The sequence below is a fragment of the Apodemus sylvaticus genome, chromosome 22 (assembly GCF_947179515.1).
Source record: "Apodemus sylvaticus chromosome 22, mApoSyl1.1, whole genome shotgun sequence".
NCBI lineage: Eukaryota > Metazoa > Chordata > Mammalia > Rodentia > Muridae > Apodemus > Apodemus sylvaticus.
In genome coordinates this window covers 14,345,092-14,368,264 of record NC_067493.1, presented here as the reverse complement: position 1 = coordinate 14,368,264, position 23,173 = coordinate 14,345,092, and the positions used below count along the sequence as shown (strand labels likewise).

The 23,173-nt window shown below is 39.7% G+C and overlaps 1 protein-coding gene across 5 annotated transcripts in view; it reads left to right on the top strand.

The window, feature by feature from the left end:
- The window catches only part of Pds5b (PDS5 cohesin associated factor B), a 142,233-nt gene extending 120,336 nt beyond the window's left edge, over positions 1-21,897 (top strand). The window contains exons 25-35 of one of the 5 annotated variants that reach the window (XM_052167463.1): positions 2,906-3,110; positions 5,020-5,134; positions 6,351-6,483; positions 6,810-6,929; positions 7,798-7,860; positions 8,554-8,699; positions 10,683-10,782; positions 14,751-15,190; positions 15,293-15,400; positions 17,989-18,127; positions 19,479-21,897. In XM_052167463.1, the coding sequence (XP_052023423.1) occupies positions 2,906-3,110; positions 5,020-5,134; positions 6,351-6,483; positions 6,810-6,929; positions 7,798-7,860; positions 8,554-8,699; positions 10,683-10,782; positions 14,751-15,190; positions 15,293-15,400; positions 17,989-18,127; positions 19,479-19,514 (1,605 nt within the window). In that variant the 3' untranslated portion in view covers positions 19,515-21,897. Of the gene's footprint in view, positions 1-2,905; positions 3,111-5,019; positions 5,135-6,350; positions 6,484-6,809; positions 6,930-7,797; positions 7,861-8,553; positions 8,700-10,682; positions 10,789-14,750; positions 15,191-15,289; positions 15,401-17,988; positions 18,128-19,478 lie in introns of all 5 variants that reach the window. The other 4 variants (XM_052167462.1, XM_052167460.1, XM_052167459.1 and 1 more) reach the window with 4 other exon arrangements.
- Positions 21,898-23,173: the final 1,276 nt, after the last annotated feature.

The following is a 23,173-nucleotide window of genomic DNA, read 5'->3' as shown; positions in this document are numbered from 1 at the left end:
TTAAAAGTAGTATTGTATATTTGAGCAGACATCAAGTGTGAAGGCATAGAGATAGAATAATATGACAGCACCTTTAATACTTGCTTAGATATTTAGATTTTGAAATTCTGCCACTGGGCGTGGTGGCGCACGCCTGTAATCCCAGCACTTGGGAGGCAGAGGCAGTCAGATTTCTGAGTTCGAAGCCAGCCTGGTCTACAGAATGAGTTTCAGGATAGCCAGGGCTACACAGAGAAACCCTGTCTTGAACCCACCCCCGCCCTCCCAAAAAGGGAAATATGTACTTTGCTATTATGAACTATATACTGTTCTATATTATAGGGAAAAAAAAGCACAATAAATGATGGTTGCATTCCCTGAAAGCTAACAGCATCTTAAAATAGAAAATACAGATAAATGTTGATAATTCAATGAGATACACAGAGTAAGTAAACTACTTCTGAGATGCTACATGAATTTTTAAGGATAGTTTGTGCTTGGAAGGTCTCAGTCTAGTGAAGACAAAAATCAAGTTCATAGCAGTGAACTCAGCTCTAAATGAGTGGATTTAAAAATGTTGTAATCTTTTTCTTATATTTACTTTATTTTTATAACCATAATTAATTAATTAATACTTAATTATTTTTATAGCCATAGCCATGAGTGTTTGCCTTTATGAGAACTTCTTTTTGGTAAAACTATATTGGTATTCCTTATTTAACATTTTTATGTTAGGGTACCCATCTTCTTAAAGCTTGTGAAAACCTCCTAATTGAAACTCTTGAAACACCTTCATTCACAGTGGGGCTTTTCTGTAGTTAATAGTTAACTCCTTTCCATCACTATTAACTGAAGGCCCTTGGTTTTGAAGTGATGCAACAAGTTAGTTTATAACAAGTTTGCATTAGGCTTTTAAATGCTGAGCCGTTAACAGAACAAAACTGTTGTTAAGGGTTGTGTCTTAGTGGGGTGTATAGGAGGGCGGGGGCATTGGATGTCTGGGCTGGGTAGCGTTTAAAGGATGGTCTATTCACTGATGGATATGTTTACAATAAGTTGGCTTTGGTACGAGGCTTTAAATTGGCCTTTTTATAGTAAATTAGTTATTTTAATGACAGATGTATATATTCAATTCTCATTAATACTGATAAAGGGTAACTTTATTGTGTGTCAATAGGAGGACTGATTTTATCTGGACAATTGAATAATTTCTTAAACGTAGTAGGAATTCTGAAGTTGAAATTGAGTGAAAGGGAATATGTACAATAAGAGCCTAAAAGCCCCTCCCCTAACCACATTAGCCAGCGTGGTGGGCGTGTTCATAATCTCAGCACTGAGGAAGCTGAGGTGGGAGAATAATGTGACCCTGGGTCAAGAAAACAAAAATAAAAACCAAGGCCTGGGCCTGGCAAGAGTCCTGGCTACTTTTGTAGAAGACCTGCATTTGGGTCCCAGCACCTACATGGTGGTTCAGCTGTCTGTACTCCAGTTCCAGGGCATCTTACTCCCTCTCCTGGCCTCCTTGGACACAAGTATCCACATGGTACACGCTACATACCTTCATGAAAAAAATACATGTGTATAAAATTAAAACTTAACCCAGTTAGTGTAGCGCTCTTGTCTAACAATTTTTAGGTTTCTAGGTCCATCCCTGTGTTACAGAAAAATAGTAAAGATAAGGGTAAGACATATATATATATATGACTTAGACTTTGAAGAAAAACCCAACAGTCGTTGCAGATAGAAGAAGTGATATACTTGTACATACAAGTTGAAAGGGTATAGTCATGAAGGTGTTCGCATGTCAGGGAGATGGGTTGGAGATGTTGCCTTTAGCTTAGAACAAATTCTGGTCAGCTGTATACCGGTTGCTGTGCTAGTCTTAGATAGGAGGGTGTGTAAAGACCTTGTGCTTGTCTTTGAGTCACCAGCAGATGAGTCGGGCAGACATCTAACCCACTCCCCATCTGTGTAAAGACATGCTGCGTACTTGGACACAGGTCGCATGCTGCTTTGGAGTACAGAGATGAGTTGCCCTAAAGAACATGGAGGAACGTTGCTAGAGAAGTGGTTTGGGTGAAGCAAGTCATACGGTAATCAGGCACAGGGTACCAAGTCACCTACTTTCCTTCCACAATTAAAAAAGTAATTTGAGTTTTCTGGAAATGAATAGAAACTTTTGCCTCAAAAGTTAAGCAATCTAATCTGAATAGTTCTTTAAAAGTGGTTAAAACTAAAAGTGCATTCATTGGATAGGTTTTATTTATTTATTTATATTTATTTACATCCCAAATGCTTTCCTCCCTCACAGAGTACCTCCCCTCACCCCCTTCCCTTCTCCTCTGAGAGGGTGACCCTGCTATGTATCTCGTGGCCCCCAACCCCGCTGTATCAAGTCTCTGGAGGATTGGGTACATCCTTTCTCACTGAGGCAGGACAAAGCAGCCCTCTGTTACATGTATGCATGGAGCCTCGGTCCAGCCTGTGTATAGGACAGGTTTTAAAGAAAATCATTCTCCTAAATAAAAAGCTACCAATGAGATCATGTTGCCATTGTATTCTATTTGTGTTTGGAAGTTCTGGGGATCACCACAACACTTGGCTGAGGTGCCTGAGCTGTGCGGAGCACATGCCCGGCCCCTTACTTTATTAGTATTGTTTTGATCATACTCAGGTTGGGGGTGGTATACAGTTTGATCTGATTTAAGAGTAGGGAGCAGTTATGCTAGTTTCATCTGTTCTAACAGTATCTTTAATGTTGTCTAACACATGTAGCTAGTAGTTACTGGGTCCAGTTCAATGCTCCCACCTCGAGGTGGAGGAGTCATAGCCTCTGTTCTGAAAATTGATTCAGGGGTTGTAGATCAACTTGGTCACAGTTCTTTCTGCCTTGTGGGGAATACCTGTACTAATTTTATCTTTGCAGGATGAGTGCTATCAAGTCAGACAGGTGTTTGCCCAGAAACTTCACAAAGGCCTTTCCCGCTTACGGCTTCCACTTGAGTATATGGCCATCTGTGCTCTTTGTGCCAAAGACCCTGTAAAAGAAAGAAGAGCTCATGCTAGACAGTGCCTAGTGAAGAACATCACCGTGCGGAGGGAGTACCTGAAGCAGCACGCGGCTGTTAGTGGTGAGTGCGCGGTCGCTGGGGAAGGCATCAGATCTGCTGTCAGTTGCAGTCTTCTAGAGTGAAACATGCTACTGTCATCTCTTACTGTGTACGGCATCTTTCAATAGCTGCTTTCCACTTCCTGTGTTTAAAATAATATATAAAGGCATGAGCATTCGCCTTTCATTGTCTCTTGTAATTGGCTAAATGAACAGAGAAAATCTGACATTTTGAGGTGTCTGGAAAGCAGATGGGCTTATTTCTTTGTACCATGTCTGCACTGTCATGGGCCTTTGCGCTCAGGTGTAGCTAACATCCGTGTGGGTTGTGGATGCTGCTTTCCCTTGCTCCCTCTGCCTCCAAGGCAGTTGGCTGCTTCTTCGCTTCTATCTGTCACCTGCCCGTCCTCCAGGTTGGATCAGAAGCATGCTTTGTGTGTGTTTCCCTCTCTTCAGCACCAAATCCCGTTAGCCCTTCTTCCAGATGTCATGGATATCTGCTGCTCGTAGCTGTTCTTGAGTTGGATTATCACGGATAGTCATTAATTCCCAGTGTGTTGTGATGCCCTGCTTCTGGCCCTCCCTTCCTGCCCCCACCGTACCACTGCTGTATGCTGCCCTTCTGGAACAGACCGCGCTGGTCCTTCCTTCCATCTTGGTTGGAATCCATGTAGGTTCTCAAGTGCTCACAAGTGACATTGAGACACCCAATGGCTATTCCTGTTTAAATTCCCCACTGAGTTACATACCTATGGTTTGGGGAGAGGGTTACTTGAAGGTTTGTGCAGCTTGCTTTTTTCCATTTTGTTCTCAGCTCTGCAAATTACTTTCTTTTCTAGACTGAGCTGAGAAGTATAGTGCAGCACACTGAGGCATGTAGGCACGCCGAGCATCACTCGGCCACTGTGATCCTCTTTCCCTTTTTCCTCACCGTGGAAGCAGTGAAGGCTGCATAGTCACATCCTGTCTCTGCAGTTGACGCCTTAGCTTGCTTGTTTGTAAAATTGCTATAGTTATACTCAACTCTGTGGTTGCTACATCAGTTGGAAAATGATGTGTATAAAGCACCTGACATACAATGAATGGCCCAGAGAAGTCGTCAGTAATGCTAGCTGTTCTTATTCCAGGTACTTTCTCCATAGTGTCCGTCTCTTTATACTTTAGTGGGTGCCTTACATGGTCACATATGTTTTTATATTACATAGATACAGAGTATTATGCACTCTATAAGTATTTGACATAATTTAACAAATCTCACTCTAATTTGAAATTACTGTTTCTTTTCTCTCGTGCGTGCTCCTTCATAGCCATTCACACAGATGCTTCAGAGACGGGCTAGTGCTTATTGGCATGCACTGTGCTCCTGGTTGGACAGCTGACTAACACGGAAATGGGAGATCAAATCCAAGTCTTTTTGTATATTGTTTCTCAAATATAGCTTGTATGCCTTCCTGAGCCTCTGCCATACAATTTGCTATTCTGGTCAACAGATTCAAAATAATTGGATTTAAACTGAAAAGTTATTTGTTATTTGCTCTGTCGGAGGAACTCTGTTCTTTTGGATAGTCCTTTTATTACAAACTGACCATTACTTCTGTTCTTGTGCACACCCTGAGAGCTTGTCAGAGAACATCAACGCAAAGTCCTTACAGCATAATGAAGAATAGATCTCCCAGCTCAATCTTGAATAGTATGTGTGGATCACTCTTTCCATGTGCATTTGAAAACTGCATATTGCTGGTCAACACCTAGTGTGCTCGCTGCTAACTGTGTCTCTCAGCCCAGGGCGTCTGAATGCGCTCCTCACCCATGCTGTGGTAAATCACGGGGATGGTGTAGGAAATGGACAAAAGAACGTGGGACTTGATCTTTCTAACCTGGATGTTTTTGTTTGCTTTTTGTCTTCTTTTTGTTTTGATTTTGTTTTTCAGAAAAATTATTGTCTCTTCTACCAGAGTATGTTGTTCCATATACAATTCACCTTTTGGCACATGACCCAGATTATGTCAAAGTACAGGATATTGAACAACTTAAAGATGTGAAAGAGTAAGACTTTTTTCATCTCATTTTCCTATTTTCCGAAAATTGTTTTTACTTCCTTACTGCTGATAATGAGATGTTAATTTTAGTTTCAATTATAGTTGCTGTGTGCTCTGTTTTGCTAAGGTTCTTTTTTAGTCTCTCGTCCGTCTTTGTTTTCCATCTCTGTACATTGCATTTCTTACCCAATTTCTAAAATGTGACTTAAACTACTAAACTTTAGTTCTGTTTCTCTGCAGCTGTAGCATTACTTTTCTACTGAAGTAATCCACTCAAACTTTCTCTTTAGTTCTCATCTTTTATTTCCCACCTAAATTGTAGGTTTTCATGTGAGGTGACTAGGTAATATCCTCACCCAGGTAGTAAGCATTTCTTTGCAATGATTGTCTTCGTAAAATGAAAATAGGATTTCATCATAATGGGCCCCACCCACAACCAGGGAGGTGGTCTTAGTCCTGGCTTCACTGCTGCTCTCTAATGAAAGGTTACTGTCTGTGCACAAACAGAATATGGAATATCATGATATTGAGAGAGATTTTGAGACCAGCATAATTTCTAGAATAAACTTGAGGCTCAGGTTCTATTTTTGTTGTTGCAAAAGATAACTATTATGATTTTGAGTCAGTTAATATAGTATACTGCCCTGATTTTTTTTCATCCTATGGAGATCAGCCCGAGCCATTGCATTTTCTTCTATAATAGTATCTTCATATTTCTTTCTCTTGTTATTTTCCCTTTCTGTATCAACTGTAATCCCATTCCTTTCTTACAGGAGAGCGGGTATTTGAGGTTTTTCCTCAGTAGGTGAGGACAGTGCGTGGGTGTCAGCCATGCTTGTCTTTCTCAGTTGTTAACTGGTCCTCAGCTCTGGCTCGGGCACGGTGTTGGTTAGATGTCCTGTCAGGACTTGAGTCACCTCCTTGCATTATGGCCAATCTTTCTTTACTGTCATAGAATGAAATTAAAAATTGGTTTGTTCTTTCCATCTTGTGTTTCTTTTAACCTTTCTCATGCAGAAATTTGCTGAGAATCTGAGCTTAGCTCTGCATTGTTGACCTATTGTAGTGTATATGTGTAACATGGGCTTTCTCCTGCTGTTTCATTTTGATTTGTAGCTGCTTCTATTAAATATTTTCCTCTTCTGGAATTATAATCTAGATTCATTGTATCAGTATTTAACAAAAGGTTTTTCTTGGTATCTTCTTTGTTCTTGTGTTCTTAGATGCCTTTGGTTTGTTCTGGAGATATTGATGGCTAAAAATGAAAACAACAGCCATGCATTTATCAGAAAGATGGTAGAAAATATTAAACAGACAAAAGATGCTCAAGGACCCGATGATACAAAAATGAATGAAGTATGTAATTCATGATAAGTAATTTTGATGTCATGCTGGTTTAAATATTTTAAATAGAGAATATACAACTCTTTTCATGTTTATAAACATTATTTTTCTGTTAGATATAATTAGAATTGCTAGTTCAGAATTAATATACCCAAACTAGTGTTAATTCAGTAGAAATTCTAACACTGAATCATACTGATCTTGTTGTACTAATATAAGCCACAGTATTTATCTAGAAGTTTTCTTTCATTAGTTTACTGTTAGTCTAAATACATGTTCTAGATGTATACCTGAGTCTAAGATGCTAGTCTCAATAACTAAAAAAAATACCATTGCAGAAATTGTACACGGTGTGTGATGTTGCCATGAACATCATCATGTCAAAGAGCACCACATACAGTTTGGAGTCTCCTAAAGACCCGGTGTTACCAGCTCGGTTTTTCACCCAGCCTGACAAGGTAATTACTTTAGAATGTGTCTATGGGAGTTGACATGGAGTGTGTGCTCGGCCCTGGGCTGTGGGAGAAAGAAGACAAGAACAATCAGTAGTAAGAGCTGCTGGAATAGCAGGGCAGGGTACCAGGCTCAGAAACATGACTGTGGACCACATGTGGGCCAGAGTAGAGCTCGGAAGGGTTAGATACTAAGTAGGAAGATCCAGAGTTTGTTTCAAAGTCTAAAGCCGTGCTGACAGCACAGGCAAAAGTTTACCAAAACATTTTGAGTTAATATCTTAGATTCAAAATGGGAATTGGAATGCTGATATATAGTGTCTGAAGCTGCAAGCCCTTGACCAGGTGTTGTGAAAAAACACATAGAGCATAGACACTGGGATAGGTCCAAAGCTCTGGGAGCAATATAAGAATAGTGAGAAACCACACCCCAATACGATGTTACATCTGCCCTCACAGAGACTATTCTCTAAGCCAGAACTTAGAAAGCACCATTGCCATCTTGGTATTGGAAGCAGTATACCAATTAAGGTCTTGGTAGCATATCCAGATTTAAAATGACTTCGTGTGTTTACCTAAAGTTATGAAAGGGCTTGTCTCTTTTTTACACAACTCACCTTGCTATGAGCAGCATAACAAGGATCTGTGTGGCTTCATGCCTTGAGTGCTGTGCAGGAATGGGCATTGTCTGGCACATCACGACTGGAATTGCTGTGAGATCAGTCTGTTAGAACCACTGCCTAGAATTCCTATTTGAACTAATTAGTTTAAATAAATATAAGCTTAAGAGTAAAAGCTCTCTTGTCCTCCATTGGCTTGTTTCTCACAGGAGCTGCTCTAGAGCCCACTGACTCCCTTTTCTCTTTGCTTACAGAATTTTAGTAACACCAAAAACTACCTGCCTCCAGAAATGAAATCGTTCTTCACGCCTGGAAAAGTATGTTTTGAGAATTGTTTTAGTACTTATGTGGTAGTTTTTAATTAATTTAATTTTAGTGTGATTATTGACCTAATTATGTTATTTTTCTTCTTTAAGAATTTTTATGTCTCATGGTAGGAAATATTTAATTAGCTGTTTCCATTTGTAGGTTTAAAAAATTAATTGTGCTTACTATATAGATGACAGCTAAGATGTGCTTTAGAAAAAAGCTTATAGCAAAACTATGCAGACCTTTATCCTTTAGACCTTTTATACCAATCTAGATAAAAATCTTTAAAAAGATGTCTTACATCTTTCCATAGCAAGGCTCTGTTTTCATGATTGGTCTGTGTTTCATTTATTGTCTTAATCTGTGAAAATCTTTTCCTCCAAATAACAAAACCTTAGTTGCTCTATGGTCGCTCAGGGTTTGCTGTGTGTCTGTTCTGGAACTACCTTGCTAGGTAGCGCAGGCGCCCCTTGAATCTACAGTACTCTTACCTCAGCTTCCTAAGTGCTGGAGTCACAGGCATGCACTGTTACACGTTTTTAATTTATGTGCTGATACTCAATTTATTGCCTTTATTTTGCTTAGGGCTAGATAAACTTTTGTGATTTGTGTGTAAGTTCATTGAAGTTGTTGCTAATAGTACTTGATATGGTTCTTTTAATGTTAACTGCATAGGAAGAGTTCTGTGTTTCTCGTTTCAGCCTAAAACAGCCAATGTCCTCGGAGCAGTTAACAAGCCACTTTCATCAGCGGGCAAACAGTCTCAGAGCAAATCATCAAGAATGGAGACTGTGAGCAACGCAAGCAGCAGCTCAAATCCAAGCTCTCCTGGAAGAGTAAAGGGGAGGCAAGTTCACACACAAGAGACGCCGTGTTTTATGTTTGATTTCAGCAAGGTCGTGAGATCTAAAGTAGTACAAATATAAATATTTGATGACAGTGACTAAAGATGAATTGGCAGTCACTGAAAAATAACACTTGGCCTTCCATGTGAAGCTTACTGTAGTAATCTGTGCTAGCATACACGGTAACAATTTGACCTCCCTCATTCACACAGTGGAAGACCTAAATCGTTAAAAGTAACGAGATCGGGCACTGGAGGAACACCTCAGTCCTCACAGCGCCGGCCACTCTTCCAAACACAACCAAGGCTTGGTTCTCAGTGACTCACGGCCATCTATAACACCAGTTTCTGACACCCTTTCTGGCCTCTGTAGGCATAGCATTTATGTGGCACGTGGACATACATGCAAACAAAGCACTCATACATAGAAAATTCAGGGGCCAGAGAGCTGCCAAAGTTGATGGCCTGAGTCTGATCCCTGGGACTAACATGGTAGAAGGGGAAAACCATCTTTTTTCGGATGTCCTCTGACCTCTACATGTGTTTCAGTGCTTGAATGAATGCGTGCACAGATAGTAAATGAAATGGGGGGGGGGGGCGGTTGTTTTTGTTTTTGTATCATCTTGACACAAAAAAATGAGATCTGTGCTCCCACAGGTATGAACAAGTGAGACCAGTTGTGTAGAATGCAGTGTTGCAGAGCAAGCCTTTACTTGGAAATAGCTTTGTAATCATAGTGGGTTGCATCCAGTAGGAACTTTTTGGGAAAACATACAACATTTTTTTTTTTTTTTGCCCTGTTCCCTTCTCCCTCTTGTTCTGGCCCCGCTTGTTTTTTAATTCATTTCTCATTACGGATGGTTGTGAGCCACCATGTGGTTGCTGGGATTTGAACTCAGGACATCTAGAAGAGCAGTCAGTGCTCTTAACTGCTGAACCATCTCTCCAGCTCCCAACATACAGCATCCTAACAGTGTTCATAATAACTTAATATGCGTGTGTGTTTTATACTGTTTGACATTGTTTGAATTTCTTTTTAGTATATATATATATATAGTCTATATATATATAGAGAGAGAGACTATATATATATAGTCTCTCTATATGGCCCTGGCTGTTCTTGAACTTGCTGTATAGACTGATATTGAGCTCACAGAAAACCCCTGCCTCTACCTCCTGAGTTCTGAGATCGAAGATGTGAGTCATAATATCCAGTCAAAAAAAGCTTGACAAATAAGTAGGCAAGGATGATACAGAAGACTAGAGCGTTCTAAGAGCATAAAAGCATGTGCTGCTAGCTCATTCAGCAAGCCTACCACGAGCCTGTTCTCCGTCCGCCCTGCACAGCTTTACATGCTGAGTAAAACTGCCAAAAATCACTGTTTGTGTTGTAAAAGGAGGAGAAGTCAAATAAGAATTTACTGACTGCGTGTTATTGCTGCAGAAGAAGTGAAGATGAAGTGCTAACAAGGATGGGCAGGGCAGGGCAAGGTGCATGAGGCCAGCCGGGCACACTAACAACAGGTTTTAATTTCCATGCTCTGCCCCAAAATGAAATCTAGTTTTCAAAACATCATATGGTAAAATGAATTTATTATTTATTTCCTTAATTTATTAAATGAGCTATATTGCTTACTGATTTGGTGTAAGATATGATAGAAAATATCCTTAAAATGAATGAAGTATTTGCTTTTGAAATCATAAAGCCATGCAATGAAACAATCAAAAAAAGGCTTTTAGCCGGGCAGTGGTGGCGTACGCCTGTAATCCCAGCACTCTGGGAGGCAAAGGCAGGCGGATTTCTGAGTTTGAGGCCAGCATAGTCTACAGAGTGAGTTCCAGGACAGCCAGGGCTACACAAGTCCTGAGCCCTGTCTCAAAAAAAAAAAAAAAAAAAAAAAGAAAGAAAGAAAAAAAGAAAAAGGGGGAGGGGGCGCTTTAAGGTTATCTGATTGTAGAAATGACTACGTATGTCTCTATTCAAAGGCTTGATAGCTCCGAAATGGATCACAGTGAAAATGAAGATTATACAATGTCTTCACCTTTACCAGGAAAAAAAAGTGAAAAGAGAGAAGACTCTGATCTTGTAAGGGTGAGATGCTTGGTTGACTGTGTGATGCTCTTAATTGTAGTGATTTTAGTCATTTTTGCTCATTAGCTAGATATTTATAGTTGCTATTAAATTTTTCATATTATTCATATTCTGTGACTTTAGTTTGAAACTCAATGTACAGTTTATTTTGAGTTTATGTGATTCTTGTCTTCAGATAAATAATCTTATTCTTTGTCTTTAGAGTCAAACATGTCAGATCCATACTCAGAATTGTTTGCTTTCCTTTATTTTTTTTTAACACAGTATTTGAGACATGGCCTTAGGAAGAGAGAATGGCCTGCAGGCCCCAAAGCCTCCCTCCTCTTGTTAGAAAGTCCCTTTTAAGTTTTTAATATTAACAGAAATAACTTCTATGATAGCTATCATTTGGAAATGTTACTTGAAGACAAATTTGGTGAAGATTCACTGAGATACAGATTTCACATTCCAGTACAGCCTAGTGGGTTTGGTAACTGGGCCTATCTCGACTCTCCAGTTGAGCTCCAAACGTTTCTTGAGTGACTGACTGGGTTTTCTGAATCCGTTTTCTTGTCTGTAAACTGGAAAGTTTGGGCTTGCCAGCCTAATAATAATGAATTATTATTCATTAACTGAATAAATGAGTTAGCCCAAATAAATTGTTGCTGCTGTCTCATTGTTACACTGATCCATGCCTTTGAGCAATAGCTACCATCAAGGAAATATGGTTGACTCTAACTGAGAAACAGAGATGGGAATTTCAATAAGATAATTACCATTGCTTTCTTTGGAATCTTATTTGCCCTTTTTGTCTCTCACTGGCATACTTCAGTTATTTTCAGGTTTCTTCAGTTTATCTAGCTAGCCCAGTTGTTCTTTTTTCCATTTTATAATTTACATTTTTACTAAATCCACATTAGTCAACTAGCTGGTCAAAAGTGTTCCCCAGTGGGCTGGAGAGATGGCTCAGCAGTTAACAGTACTTGGTTGTTTTTTGGAGGACCTAGATTTGATTTTCAGCACTGTCTTTAACTCCCATACCTGGGCATCCAAGGCCCTCTTCTGACCTCCACGGGCACCAGACATGTGGTGCACAGATAATGCATGCAGACAAAACACTCATACATACTTGAAAAGGTTTTACACAAGAAACATTAAAAATTGATAACTTAGAAAAATGTAGGATTAATAACAGAAAGGAGTTCTATTGCTAGGTTTTTTGAAGAGAATTTTTAAGTTAGTAAAAATATTTATAATTTTTAGTTCTACATAATCAAGAAAATCCTTTATTGTTGTAATCATACTTTAACATGGGATAACTGACCAGCTCATGATGTTCTTTTTGTAGCAGAAGCGACAGAGTTATAAGTTTGAGGATAGTCTTGGTTCCGTAGTAAGTTCAAGGCTAGCCTGAATGCTATACATAGGGAGGCTGTTATACATAGGGAGGCTGTTATACATAGGGAGGCTGTTGCCAAGACAACAACAAAACAGCAGTAACAACAAAAACCAAACATACAAATGCTAGGGGTGTAGTTCACTTATCCAAGTTTGGTCTTCAGTATCAAAGAAGGAAAGAAGGAGAACCATACATGTGGTGTCTGTGTATGGTACGTGTTCCTGTATATAGCTTGTGTCTCTGGTGGTTTTGCTACATCTGATAGATTCTCTTCATCCCAGTAATCTCTATGATACTGAGGCAAGCTGGTCTTAAACAGAATCTAAGGCAGTAGTAGAGAGCACTTGTATGAGAAATCTTAAAACTAAGCGACTTGGAAGACTGTTCTATATTTTTCTGTGAGAAAAGGTAAACTGATGATAGCTTTCTTCCAAATGAATATGTAGTCGAATTTTAGTGATTTTTTTTTCCATGTGGAAAGATAAGTAGACATTACAACAGGACAATATAACTAGCATCAGTTCACAAGACAAGGGTCTGTTTAGCTGTGAGCAGTGAGGTAGTATATGGATGCTGCAGTCCCCCAGTGACGTTCTTAGGGTGGGAAAAGAGTCAATAATCTTAGCAAATGAAGTTCCTAGAAGAGAAAGATGAAGAGAAACAGGTTATCTACCCTGAGTGACTCCCCCTACAAGTCTCACCTCCACCAAATTATCCCCCAAAGGCCTTATCTCCAAATAGCACCATATTGGGATATGAGGTCTTCAACACATGAGGGCACAAATTTAGACCATACCAAAAAAGAAAATAAAGGTTGAATATATTCAAAAGAGTAGGGTTCTCAGAAAATGATCAAGACAAAAGAAATAATCCCAAGAACACAATTGTTCACAAATGGTGAGCGCCATAGTCCCTCCCTCCCTCCCTCCTCCCCCCACCCACCCAGAGTCTCAGTCTGCCTTTGAACTTAGTATACAGGAAGAGAACCTTGAGCCTCAGTGCCTCCCTTGTGCATACTGGCATCACTGCTGAGCCCCACCACACCTGATTTTATGCAGTGTGCATTGTAGGCAGACATTTTACCAGTTCAGTTATTTCACCAGCCTCTAAGTTATACTTTTTTGTTGAATTTTTTTAATATATAAATTGTATCCAGATAGATGGATCAGTAGCTATCTAACTGTGTATTGCTTCTGGGTGTTTGACCCCAGTGTATGTATATCCATCATGTATGTCTGGTACCGCAGAGACTGGAAGAGGGCAGTGGATCCCCGGAACTGGAGTCACAGAGGATTGTGAGCCACCATGTGGGTGCTGGGAATTGAACCCGGGTCCTCTGGAAACATAGCCAGTTCTCTTAACCACAAAGTTGTCTTTCTAGCCCTGCTTTCTGTTGAAATTAAGAGTATAAATCTACACAAACCTTTTGGAAATTAAGTTTACCTCTTAAATATTCATATACTCTCTCGTTCTTGGGTGTCTGAATAATCTCCATTTGTTCATTTATACACAAATTCTCTGAATATGAAGTAAGATTTTCTTTTAAATTTGAAAACACTGGGTTTTTTCTTTTTGCTTGTTTGTTTTTTATAGTGTTTTGTTTTGAATTAGTTAAATCTGGAAAGGTGGTCTCCAATTCAGAGATGTTTCTGGATTTTTAGTGTCGGATGAATGTGTTGAAAGTTTTGTATCTCGTGTCTTCCATTTAGAAAATAAAACTAGTTCTTTATGATGGTGTCACAAACATGTATAAGTGCATTGCTACTCTGTGGTCTAGTTAGGTCCTAGTGAGTAGCCAGTAGGACCGGCTGCTTGAGTGTCACCTGTAGCTGGCAGAGTGTGCGCTGCTCCCCTTCCCTGAGACAGCAGACAGGAAAGCACCAATCTGAGAGGGCTCCCTTCAAAGTTCTATCCTGTTTCAGAATGAAGAGTCATCTGTTGTTCAGCAGTGGATGGCCCCATACCTGAGGAGAGTGCATGGTAGTGCAAATTGGAGTTCAGGTTATTTAATTTTAAGGAGCTGTGTACAAGAAATTGAATGACTAGGAGAATAGGGGTAGATCTTGGAGGAGTTGGGAGGTGGCGAGTGTGAGCAAAGTGCGTTGTATCAAGTTCCCAAAGAACTAATAAAAATAGGGGGTTTGTTTTATAAATGAAATTGTACTCTTACTCCAAGGAGTTTTTAAAATCAAATTTGAGTAACTAGCCAGGTTAAGTCCTCATGTTTGTCATCCCAGCTCTCTGAACTCTTAACCTGGGAGGAAGGTTTGGTGCCAGCCTGGACAGCATCACAAGGCCTTCTTCATTCAACAGATCAAATCAAATAGCTGTGTTTGTACTATATTAAGAGCTGTACATTAGATACATATTTGTGACAAAGTATGTCACAGATTTTTAGGAGTTGTCAGTGTTCATAATGCTAATAGTTTTGTTTGTTTTTTTGCCTTGCTGGGGCTTGACCCACCCCTACCCCCAGGGCCTTTCACGTGCTAGGCAATGGCTTTGCCACTGAACCACACCCTGAGCCCTAACAATTTTATTTTTCAAAATTTAATTTTAAAAATTGTGATCCTCCTCCCTCCAGTCTGAGTTGGAGAAGCCTAGAAGTCGGAAAAAAGCACCTGTCACAGACCCAGAAGAGAAATTAGGTATGGATGACCTGACTACGTTGGTGCAGGAACAGAAACCTAAAAGCAGTCAGCGAAGCCGCAAGAGAGGTCACACACCTTCAGAGTCAGACGAGCAGCCGTGGCCTGAGGAGAAGAGGCACAAAGAGGAGCTCCTAGAAAATGAGGACGAGCAGAACAGCCCCCCAAAAAAGGGCAAAAGAGGCAGGCCACCCAAGCCTCTTGGTGGGGGGACATCGAAAGAAGAACCAACAATGAAAATGTCCAAGAAAGGAAACAAGAAAAAACTTGTACCTCCTGTAGTAGACGACGATGAAGAAGAAGAAAGACAACTTGGGAACACAGAACAGAAGTCAAAAAGCAAGCAGCAGCGCACATCAAAGAGAGCGCAGCAGAGGTGAGTGTGTGCACCCGAACTGGACATCAGTGCGGTAGACGTGCTTACCATAATGCAGATCGTAATTTGATGCTGTCCACATTTGGGTCTTCCCCAAAGCAGAGCAGAATCTCCTGAGACTAGTGCAGTTGACCCCACACAGTCCACACCACAGAAAGGACGAGGAAGACCGTCAAAAGCACCGTCACCATCACAGCACAAAAAAAAAATGTAAGTTGTAAATAATAGGAAATTTCAAACCAATTCCAAATTATTTTGCAAACTTTATAAGTTTATAAGCATATTTATTGTCATATTTAAATTCTAAATATTTTGTCCAAATATTATTCAGATATACTAGGTAAAACATTTTTATAACCTTATCTAGGGAACAGCCCAATTAATATTTGTACATTTTTATAGGTCTAGAGAAGTCTTTATAAATTAATGCCAAATAGTTATATAGTCTCATATACAAACATGCTATTTTCCAATAGTCAGTATGCATCAGCCAGGTTTCCTCATTGCTACAGGCTACAATTCCTCTTAATCATTCCCCTAGTCATCTTTTTCTTGCATCTTGGTGTACTTTTGGATACTTACACAAAAGCATTAATAAGAGAGCATTGAGTTAGTTTGTCCAAAATCATTACCACAGCACAAATACCAGCACTGTCAGCTGCACACCAGGCTGGGCTATCTCCTGTTCTAAAAGTAGAGCCAGAATATCATGTCCTGTTAGAAATGTCATCTCTTCCTCGTGTGCTCTCTATGTAGCTGTGCCCAGCACTTGACTTTTAACACATTATTGAAGAGTTGGCACCTGTACTGGCTGGTTTTGTCAACTTGACACAGGCTGGAGTTATCACAGAGAAAGGAGCTTCAGTTGGGGAAGTGCCTCCATGAGATCCAGCTGTGGGACACTTTATCAATTGGTGATCAAGGGTGGGAGGGCCCCTTGTGGGTGGTGCCATCCCTTGGGTTCTATAAGAGAGCAGGCTGAGCAATCCAGTAAGCAGCACCCTCCATGACCTCCACATCAGCTCCTGCTTCCTGACCTGCTTAAGTTCCAGTCCTGACCTCCTTTGGTGATAAACAGCAATTTGGAAGTGTAAGCTGAATAAACCCTTTCCTCCCCAACTTGCTTCTTGGTCATGATATTTGTGCAGGAATAGAAACCCTGACTAAGACAGCACCAAAATTGAAGATCATTGTTGGTTAACTGTAAAATCAGACATAATTATATCATCTTGGTAATGGCTCTACCAAGACCTGGTATTATACTTGTCTTTATTTAGTTTCCAGCACATCTCAGCTAAATACGTGGATACCATAGAGCTTTTCCTATTCCTGTAAAAAGTTGCCTGAGTGTCACCTAGTGCTTCATGCCTTCCTCTCTATATATTAATATGAAAATTTATATTTTCTATAACATTAGAAGTACAGGTAAGTACATTATTATGACAGCTTCCAACAAGGATCCAACAAGCAAAATCACAGTTTAAGTAATAGTCAATAGCATGACATTAATTTTATAGTAGTTAAATAACAGAATTTTAAATATCTCACCTTTGTAACTTTTTCTTAATATCTGGGCATCATAAACTTGAGGGCTTAAATGATTATGATTCTCCTTCAGTTTTCATAAGGTCTTTCACTTCTAGGCATTTTTTTCCCCAGAGCTGGAATAATAACATATTATAATTTGTCTGATTTTTGTGTTCTAGCTATAATACAATTGAAAAACATTATCATCCATGTAATTTCATATGTTGCACATAACATAGTTCTTATTCTCATGAGACTTGTTCTCCAGTGCGCAGTCACTAAGTAGTAATGTAGAGATACGAAACTATAACTCAAATATATGTCCTGAAAATATGTTGGGCATTTTAAGAGAATATAGTGGAAAGAAGTTGGGGAATTTTTCTTTTTGGATTGTGACAATGAAGTAATTACTTGAAACTAATAGATGATATGAGAGGGCTCGCTGGGTAAAGACACTTACTGCCTGACTGCCTGAGTTCAATCCCCCGCTCCTACCCCGTAGGAGGGAAGACCCAGCTCCCTTGAGTACCCTATGACTCCCACAGGCTATCTGGGGCACATATGCATTCACACACAGTATATAATACAACACAAATAGGAGAGAGGAGGGAGAGACTACTATTTTTTTCACTATAGGTGAAATGTCTGAAGTGGGAACGTTTTGGTAAATCCAAAATCCAAGGAACTTGAGAAGGCAAAAAGGTGTACTGGATTATAACTGTGAAGAATGGACGGGTAGGCCAGGACCATCTCAAGGGGTTACAAGTTTATTCTTGGTTCAGTGCAGGGGTTTGTATGGGGGTGACACCATCTGTTCTGTTTTTAAAGGATTACCGTATAAAGAAGGCAAGCTATAGGAATGAATGGTGTGAGCAGTCTGAGGGAGGATGGGTGTGTTCAGATTTCTCTCTGCACAGTCTGAGATAGTGTGACGGAAGGCAGGTGCTGTGTTCTCTACGCAGAGAACGCTTGCCTGGAGCCACGCAGTGAAGCCAGTGATGGAGAGGAAAGGTGACATAGGCTCTGGCTTCAGGTTGTTGTGAAGTCCTTTATGGTGATGTCTTGGTGACACCTTTTCTTCCTTTTCTAGAAATTTTGTAAGATTCTAAGAGTAATGCTTATGGGTGAAAATGAAAATTCATTTCTTATCTCATGACATAATTGAGAATAAAAATGACAAAATTTCATAAGCTATTTAAGATATTTCTTCCAGTGAATTAATACACAACTTAAATTGAGGTTCTCATTTTATTGTATGTGTTTTGCTTTAGGCGTGTAGGACGTTCCAAACAGGTAGCTACTAAAGAAAATGATTCAAGTGAAGAAATGGATGTGCTTCAGGCCAGCTCTCCTGTCAGTGACGACACTACACAGGAAGGAGCAGAAGAGGAGGACATTTCTGTGGGAAATGTATGTCCTTATTGAAGTGTCATGTATGTGGTATTGCAAAATGCAAAAATTGAGCCAGTAACTACTTAGTCAGCTCTATTTAACACTTGCTGTTGTCTGTAATTCTAGATATGTATGTCTTTGTTGAATAGTTTGTCCTGTTACTTTACTTACCAGCTAGGATAATGGAGAAGCAATCCTGAGGGGAGCTTGAACTTACTTGAGAAGGATGGGCATCGTACTGCCTAGAGAGCCTGTCGGCTCGTGCCAGGAGTCTGAGCAGTTTGGTGTTGCCAGTCTGGGCACCGGAATCCTTGACATGTCAATTCGTATTTCACAGATGTCTTTGACAGTTCTGTTTTGAGTCTCATGACAGGAACCAGAAGAAAGGCACGCTGAGTAAAAGTGTATCTTGAAGTCAGGTCAGCCTTTGGGGTTGAGGTGTGAGCTGGCTTTGTCTGCTCGGCACCAGCTGCTTCTCTCCAGAGATGTCCTTCCTTTAGCTAGCAAATACTATTGCTAGCTATCGCATCCTTCTTTCTTTCTTTATTTACATCCCAAATGTTGCCCCTCCACGTGCTTCTTATTGGAGGAAAAATTAACACAAATAGGAGCTGTGTTCCTGATGATTAGTGCTAAAATCTTAGGCCAGCTCAGTCAGTTCTTCTCATTTTGGAAACTTGAGGTCTTTGGTTGGTTCCCAGAGCTGGACTCTAGGGCCGATCTGCTCGTGTTTAGTAGTTCCGTCCCCAGGGTTTGTTTCGATGAGTCTCAGCTGAATCATCTCAGGGCTGGCCTGCTGTGTGCTTAAGGACTCTGAGGAAGGCACGAGGAACAGACTGAATCATCCGTGGGATGGAGAACCGCTCGCTGCCTGTTAGGGTCACTCACTAAGGCCCTGCTCCTTTCCTTCTGCTGATTTATACCGACCTCGGTTTTGAATCAGAGTTTTCAGCTTCCTGTAGGTCTTCCTAGTAAATGGCGTATCTTTGAACTCAGGGTTGTGTAGACATGTCACTAACTTCTGCCCTAAAATGACCCAGGCCTAGAGTCAAGTGTTTTCTCTGCCACAGAAAGGAAGTAGGAAGACATGGACCTGAGAGTATTTGTTACTCACCTGGGGACACTGTGTCTGTGGATGACTCTAAACCTTAATACAGAAGGAAAACTATCTGCAGCCTGGGAAAGGCTGCTTATGGCCTTGTCCATATGTAGACTTCAGAGAGGCCTTAATATCTGAAGATAGGACAGTTTTAGGAAAAGAAATTTGGAAATGTGTAAGAATACAGATTGTTTTAAAAAAAATGATGGTTGGTACTTACTCTAAATGTGGATGTGCTTACATTGCTCATCTGTTGACTTTTCTCTTCAGGTTCGGCGGCGAAGCTCCAAACGAGAGAGACGATGAACATGCATTAGCTTCCATTGTGAAAGCTTTGGGGAAGATAAAAAACTTTTCTTTTTTTTTTTTTTTGTCAAGTATGAGGCTGAATAAAGCCTTTGATGCACAAACTGGGACTGCCAAGGTGTGGACAGTTGGACTTTTGATGACCATGAATGTGTGGTCATGTGCATCAGCCACTCACATAATGATAACGGTGACTCCAGAGTCTTGTGGAAGTGTCATATGTGATGGCTGTGTAGACATAAACTAAAGAAGAAACGTGTAAATAATCCCACTCCCACATTTCTGACTTCTAAAGTGCTTGTATAGCTTTTATCTGCGGCTTTAAACTGACAGTACCCTACTGCTTACTGGATCTATTAATTTGAAAAGCATTTGCTAGGGTGGATCTTAAGCAGTACTCTGTCAGTGTTTGTATTTGAATTCTCTGCAATTTTACTGTGAAAATGTGTTTCCAACAATTGGTGTCATTTTCTCGATGTCACTATTTGTTGGAGTTGAGTGGTCTCTTCCTGCCCCTCTTTGTAGCTGATCTGTTTACTCCAGGGCACGCGTCATCTTCTGAGGTGCTAAAGCATCTGCCAGCACATTAGAATATGCCTTCTGTCTGCACAGATCCTGCTCTGCACCGATTGCGAGATAGTCCTGAATGACTTTACACCTCAGTATTGGTCCCAGAATTTTCTGGCCTTTCATGGCAATGAAAATTTTAAGAAAGAGATTTAAAATATTTTAATTTTTAAAGAGTGTGTTATAAAATAATGTACTAAATTCTTTATTCCATTCTATCATCTTTTTTCAGTTTATATTAATCTACTGTATCAATAAAATTCTGTAATTTGAATGGGCTTTTAATAGTCTAGAATGTTATTGTGTATAGATATTACTTCTTGAACATTGTGTTCAGAAATGCAAATTATTACACTATAATATAAAATCTGATATATACACATTAGGAAAGTTCTCATTCTCCATAACCATGTAAAGTTAATCAAAAACAAAAAATTTTATTGATGCAGTGTATCTTTATAAATCTGTTCTTGAAAGCCAAGTGTTTTGTATTTTATAGTGAGTTGCATGTTTATGAAAAATTGCTGATCATGAGATGTGCTTTTCTGTAAATTCACACTTAGCCATAGTATATGATAGATGACCCCTTAACATAGTTTTTCATCAAGAGTTTATAATTGTACTTTATTTTGGAGCCAAAAAAAAAGTTGTTTTTGGGGGGGAGGGTTCTGGGTGGCAGTGATTTATCTAGTTTGGGCTGAGACTTTAGGCGTCACACTCACAAACACTGAGAAATTCCCTACTGCATCAAGAACAGGAAAGATGGAAATTTGTCTGGGTTTAATTTAGAGGTCTGCAAAGTCTAAAAGTGAATTATCAGGACAGTGCCCTTTACATAGAGTATGAACCGAAATGTATCGGTTGCTACCTTATGCCACCTGAATTAACTTTAGATTTATAGGAGCAGGGTTGGTTTTGCACAGTTGTTAACAATAGGAAAAGAAAATGGCATTCTGAGTTACCAAGTTTATTATATCAAATAACAGAGCAATTTCATATAGAACACCTTTATGTTTAAGGTCTGTTTCCAAAATTGGATATAATAAATTGGGATGCTATAAAGAAGTGACTATTTTAGAAATGACATCGTGCTATTTTCTAGTATGTATAGCAAATGATGTGATTATTTTTCTTTTTAATATTTCCTCATGTTTATGAAACACTTTATTTTTTAAAAAAAAAGTTTGAATTGTGTCAATCCTTCAGTGTTTAACTTTCTTCCTTTGCAACAGTGTTGGCACCAGTGGTACTGGGAGGCCTGTCTGTCGGGACAGCTAATGCTGGATTATGATACTTTCAACTCTAAATGTTTGAATTGCTCAGCTCTCCAAACAATGACGTTTCCATGTCAGCAGTGCAGAAGCATGTTTTATGGCATAAATAATAAAGGATAGCATTGTATTTTTGTCATCAACTAAACTTCATTGGAAATATTTATGGAAATATATGTTTAAAACCATTTTATAAAGCATAAAAAATTATTATGGAGGATTTTTATTTGCATGATCATAGTTCACCAAATTTCATTGCGCATTAATGCTGTGCATCTGTTCATGACAAACATGGTCATTGTAGATTTTGTTTGTGCTCAATGCCAATGAGTCTGTAATTTTACAACCCACCTGCTCACTTTTTGAGAGGATTATAATGTAAAATTTACATTTTTGTGTAGAGAAATAGGTGCAATAATGATCAAGGTTTTCATGTCCTGAGTCTCCATCTTGGGAGCTTCTTCTTATGTTTAAACCCAACACTTCATGTACTAACATTTGGAGAGCCACACACTTTAAAATAAAGCTAAGTATGTATACTTTAATCGCTACAGTTGTTAGCACACGGCAGTGGTCATACTCATTTCGGGAATGTGTACTGTCTGATATTAAGGCACTGTGTGGTTCATTCTAACAAGCGTACGGTGGGATCTGGTGCCGCCTAGGTGAGCCTCGCCTGCCGCAGTGCTGCAGTAAGCTCTTTCAGTGGTCTCCACTGTGTGTGTAAATTAGAAATGTGCTGTAAAACCCGCTCTAGACATTAAAGTTTAAAAGACTTTCTACATCTTCTTACAGCTTTCAAGTTTAACTTTTAAAAAGGTTCCTTTTGCCTATTGGAAGAATATCGGAGATTGAATGATTTGTTTAACTTAGGCATAGCTCTCACTGCATAGAATTATGTTATCAATGAACAGTTGGTTCTAGGTGGCCAGTTTTCAAACTCAGCTTTGGATTTTCTGTGAACTTAAATAAACATAGAGGCTCATGTAATTATATTTTATGTGACTCAATATATGTGTACTAGAGAAAGTTGTGATTTTTAATTTTAGAGTCATTGTTTCCCAGTGACATTTTTCTCTAGACTTCATGTTTAAACTTTTTGTGCAAAATCTTGCCTTGAAAAAAATTTACTAACGACTACTCAAGTTAAAGAATTACATAACTGAAAAAAATTAATGTAATATTTGAAACTATGAACTATGCAGATATGTTACTAGAATTTTTTTCACTCAGTAAACATGAGCCCAATGCATGCCAGTCACTCAGTTCTTATTCAGAATGAGGTTTAATCAAGAGGAGACTAATCCCCTGCCCTTGTGGTGTTTATGGACGTAAATGAATTAAAAAAGAAAAGTTGTGGGAAATGTAATGCTATAAATAGCCTGGGAACAGCGGCTTGGGGAGAGCCTGCTACACAGATAAGTAGTTTAGTTATGCAGAAGCAAAATCTTGCCCCTCGCGTGTTCATGACTGTGGTGTCTGTAACTGTAGGGTGGTGGCGTTGTCATTCGAGAGTGCTGTGTTCTGACTGTGGTATCTAACTGTAGGCATCATGTGAGTGCTATGTTCTGACTGTGGTATCTAACTGTAAGCATCATGCGAGAGTGCTGTGTTCTGACTGTGGTATCTCTGTGGGCGTCATGGGAGAGTGCTGTGTTCTGACTGGTATCTCTGTGGGCGTCGTGGGAGAGTGCTATGTTCTGACTGTAGTATCTCTGTGGGCGTCATGCGAGCGTGCTGTGTTCTGACTGTGGTATCTCTGTGGGTGTCGTGCAAGAGTGCTGTGTTCTGACTGTGGTATCTCTGTGGGCGTCATGGGAG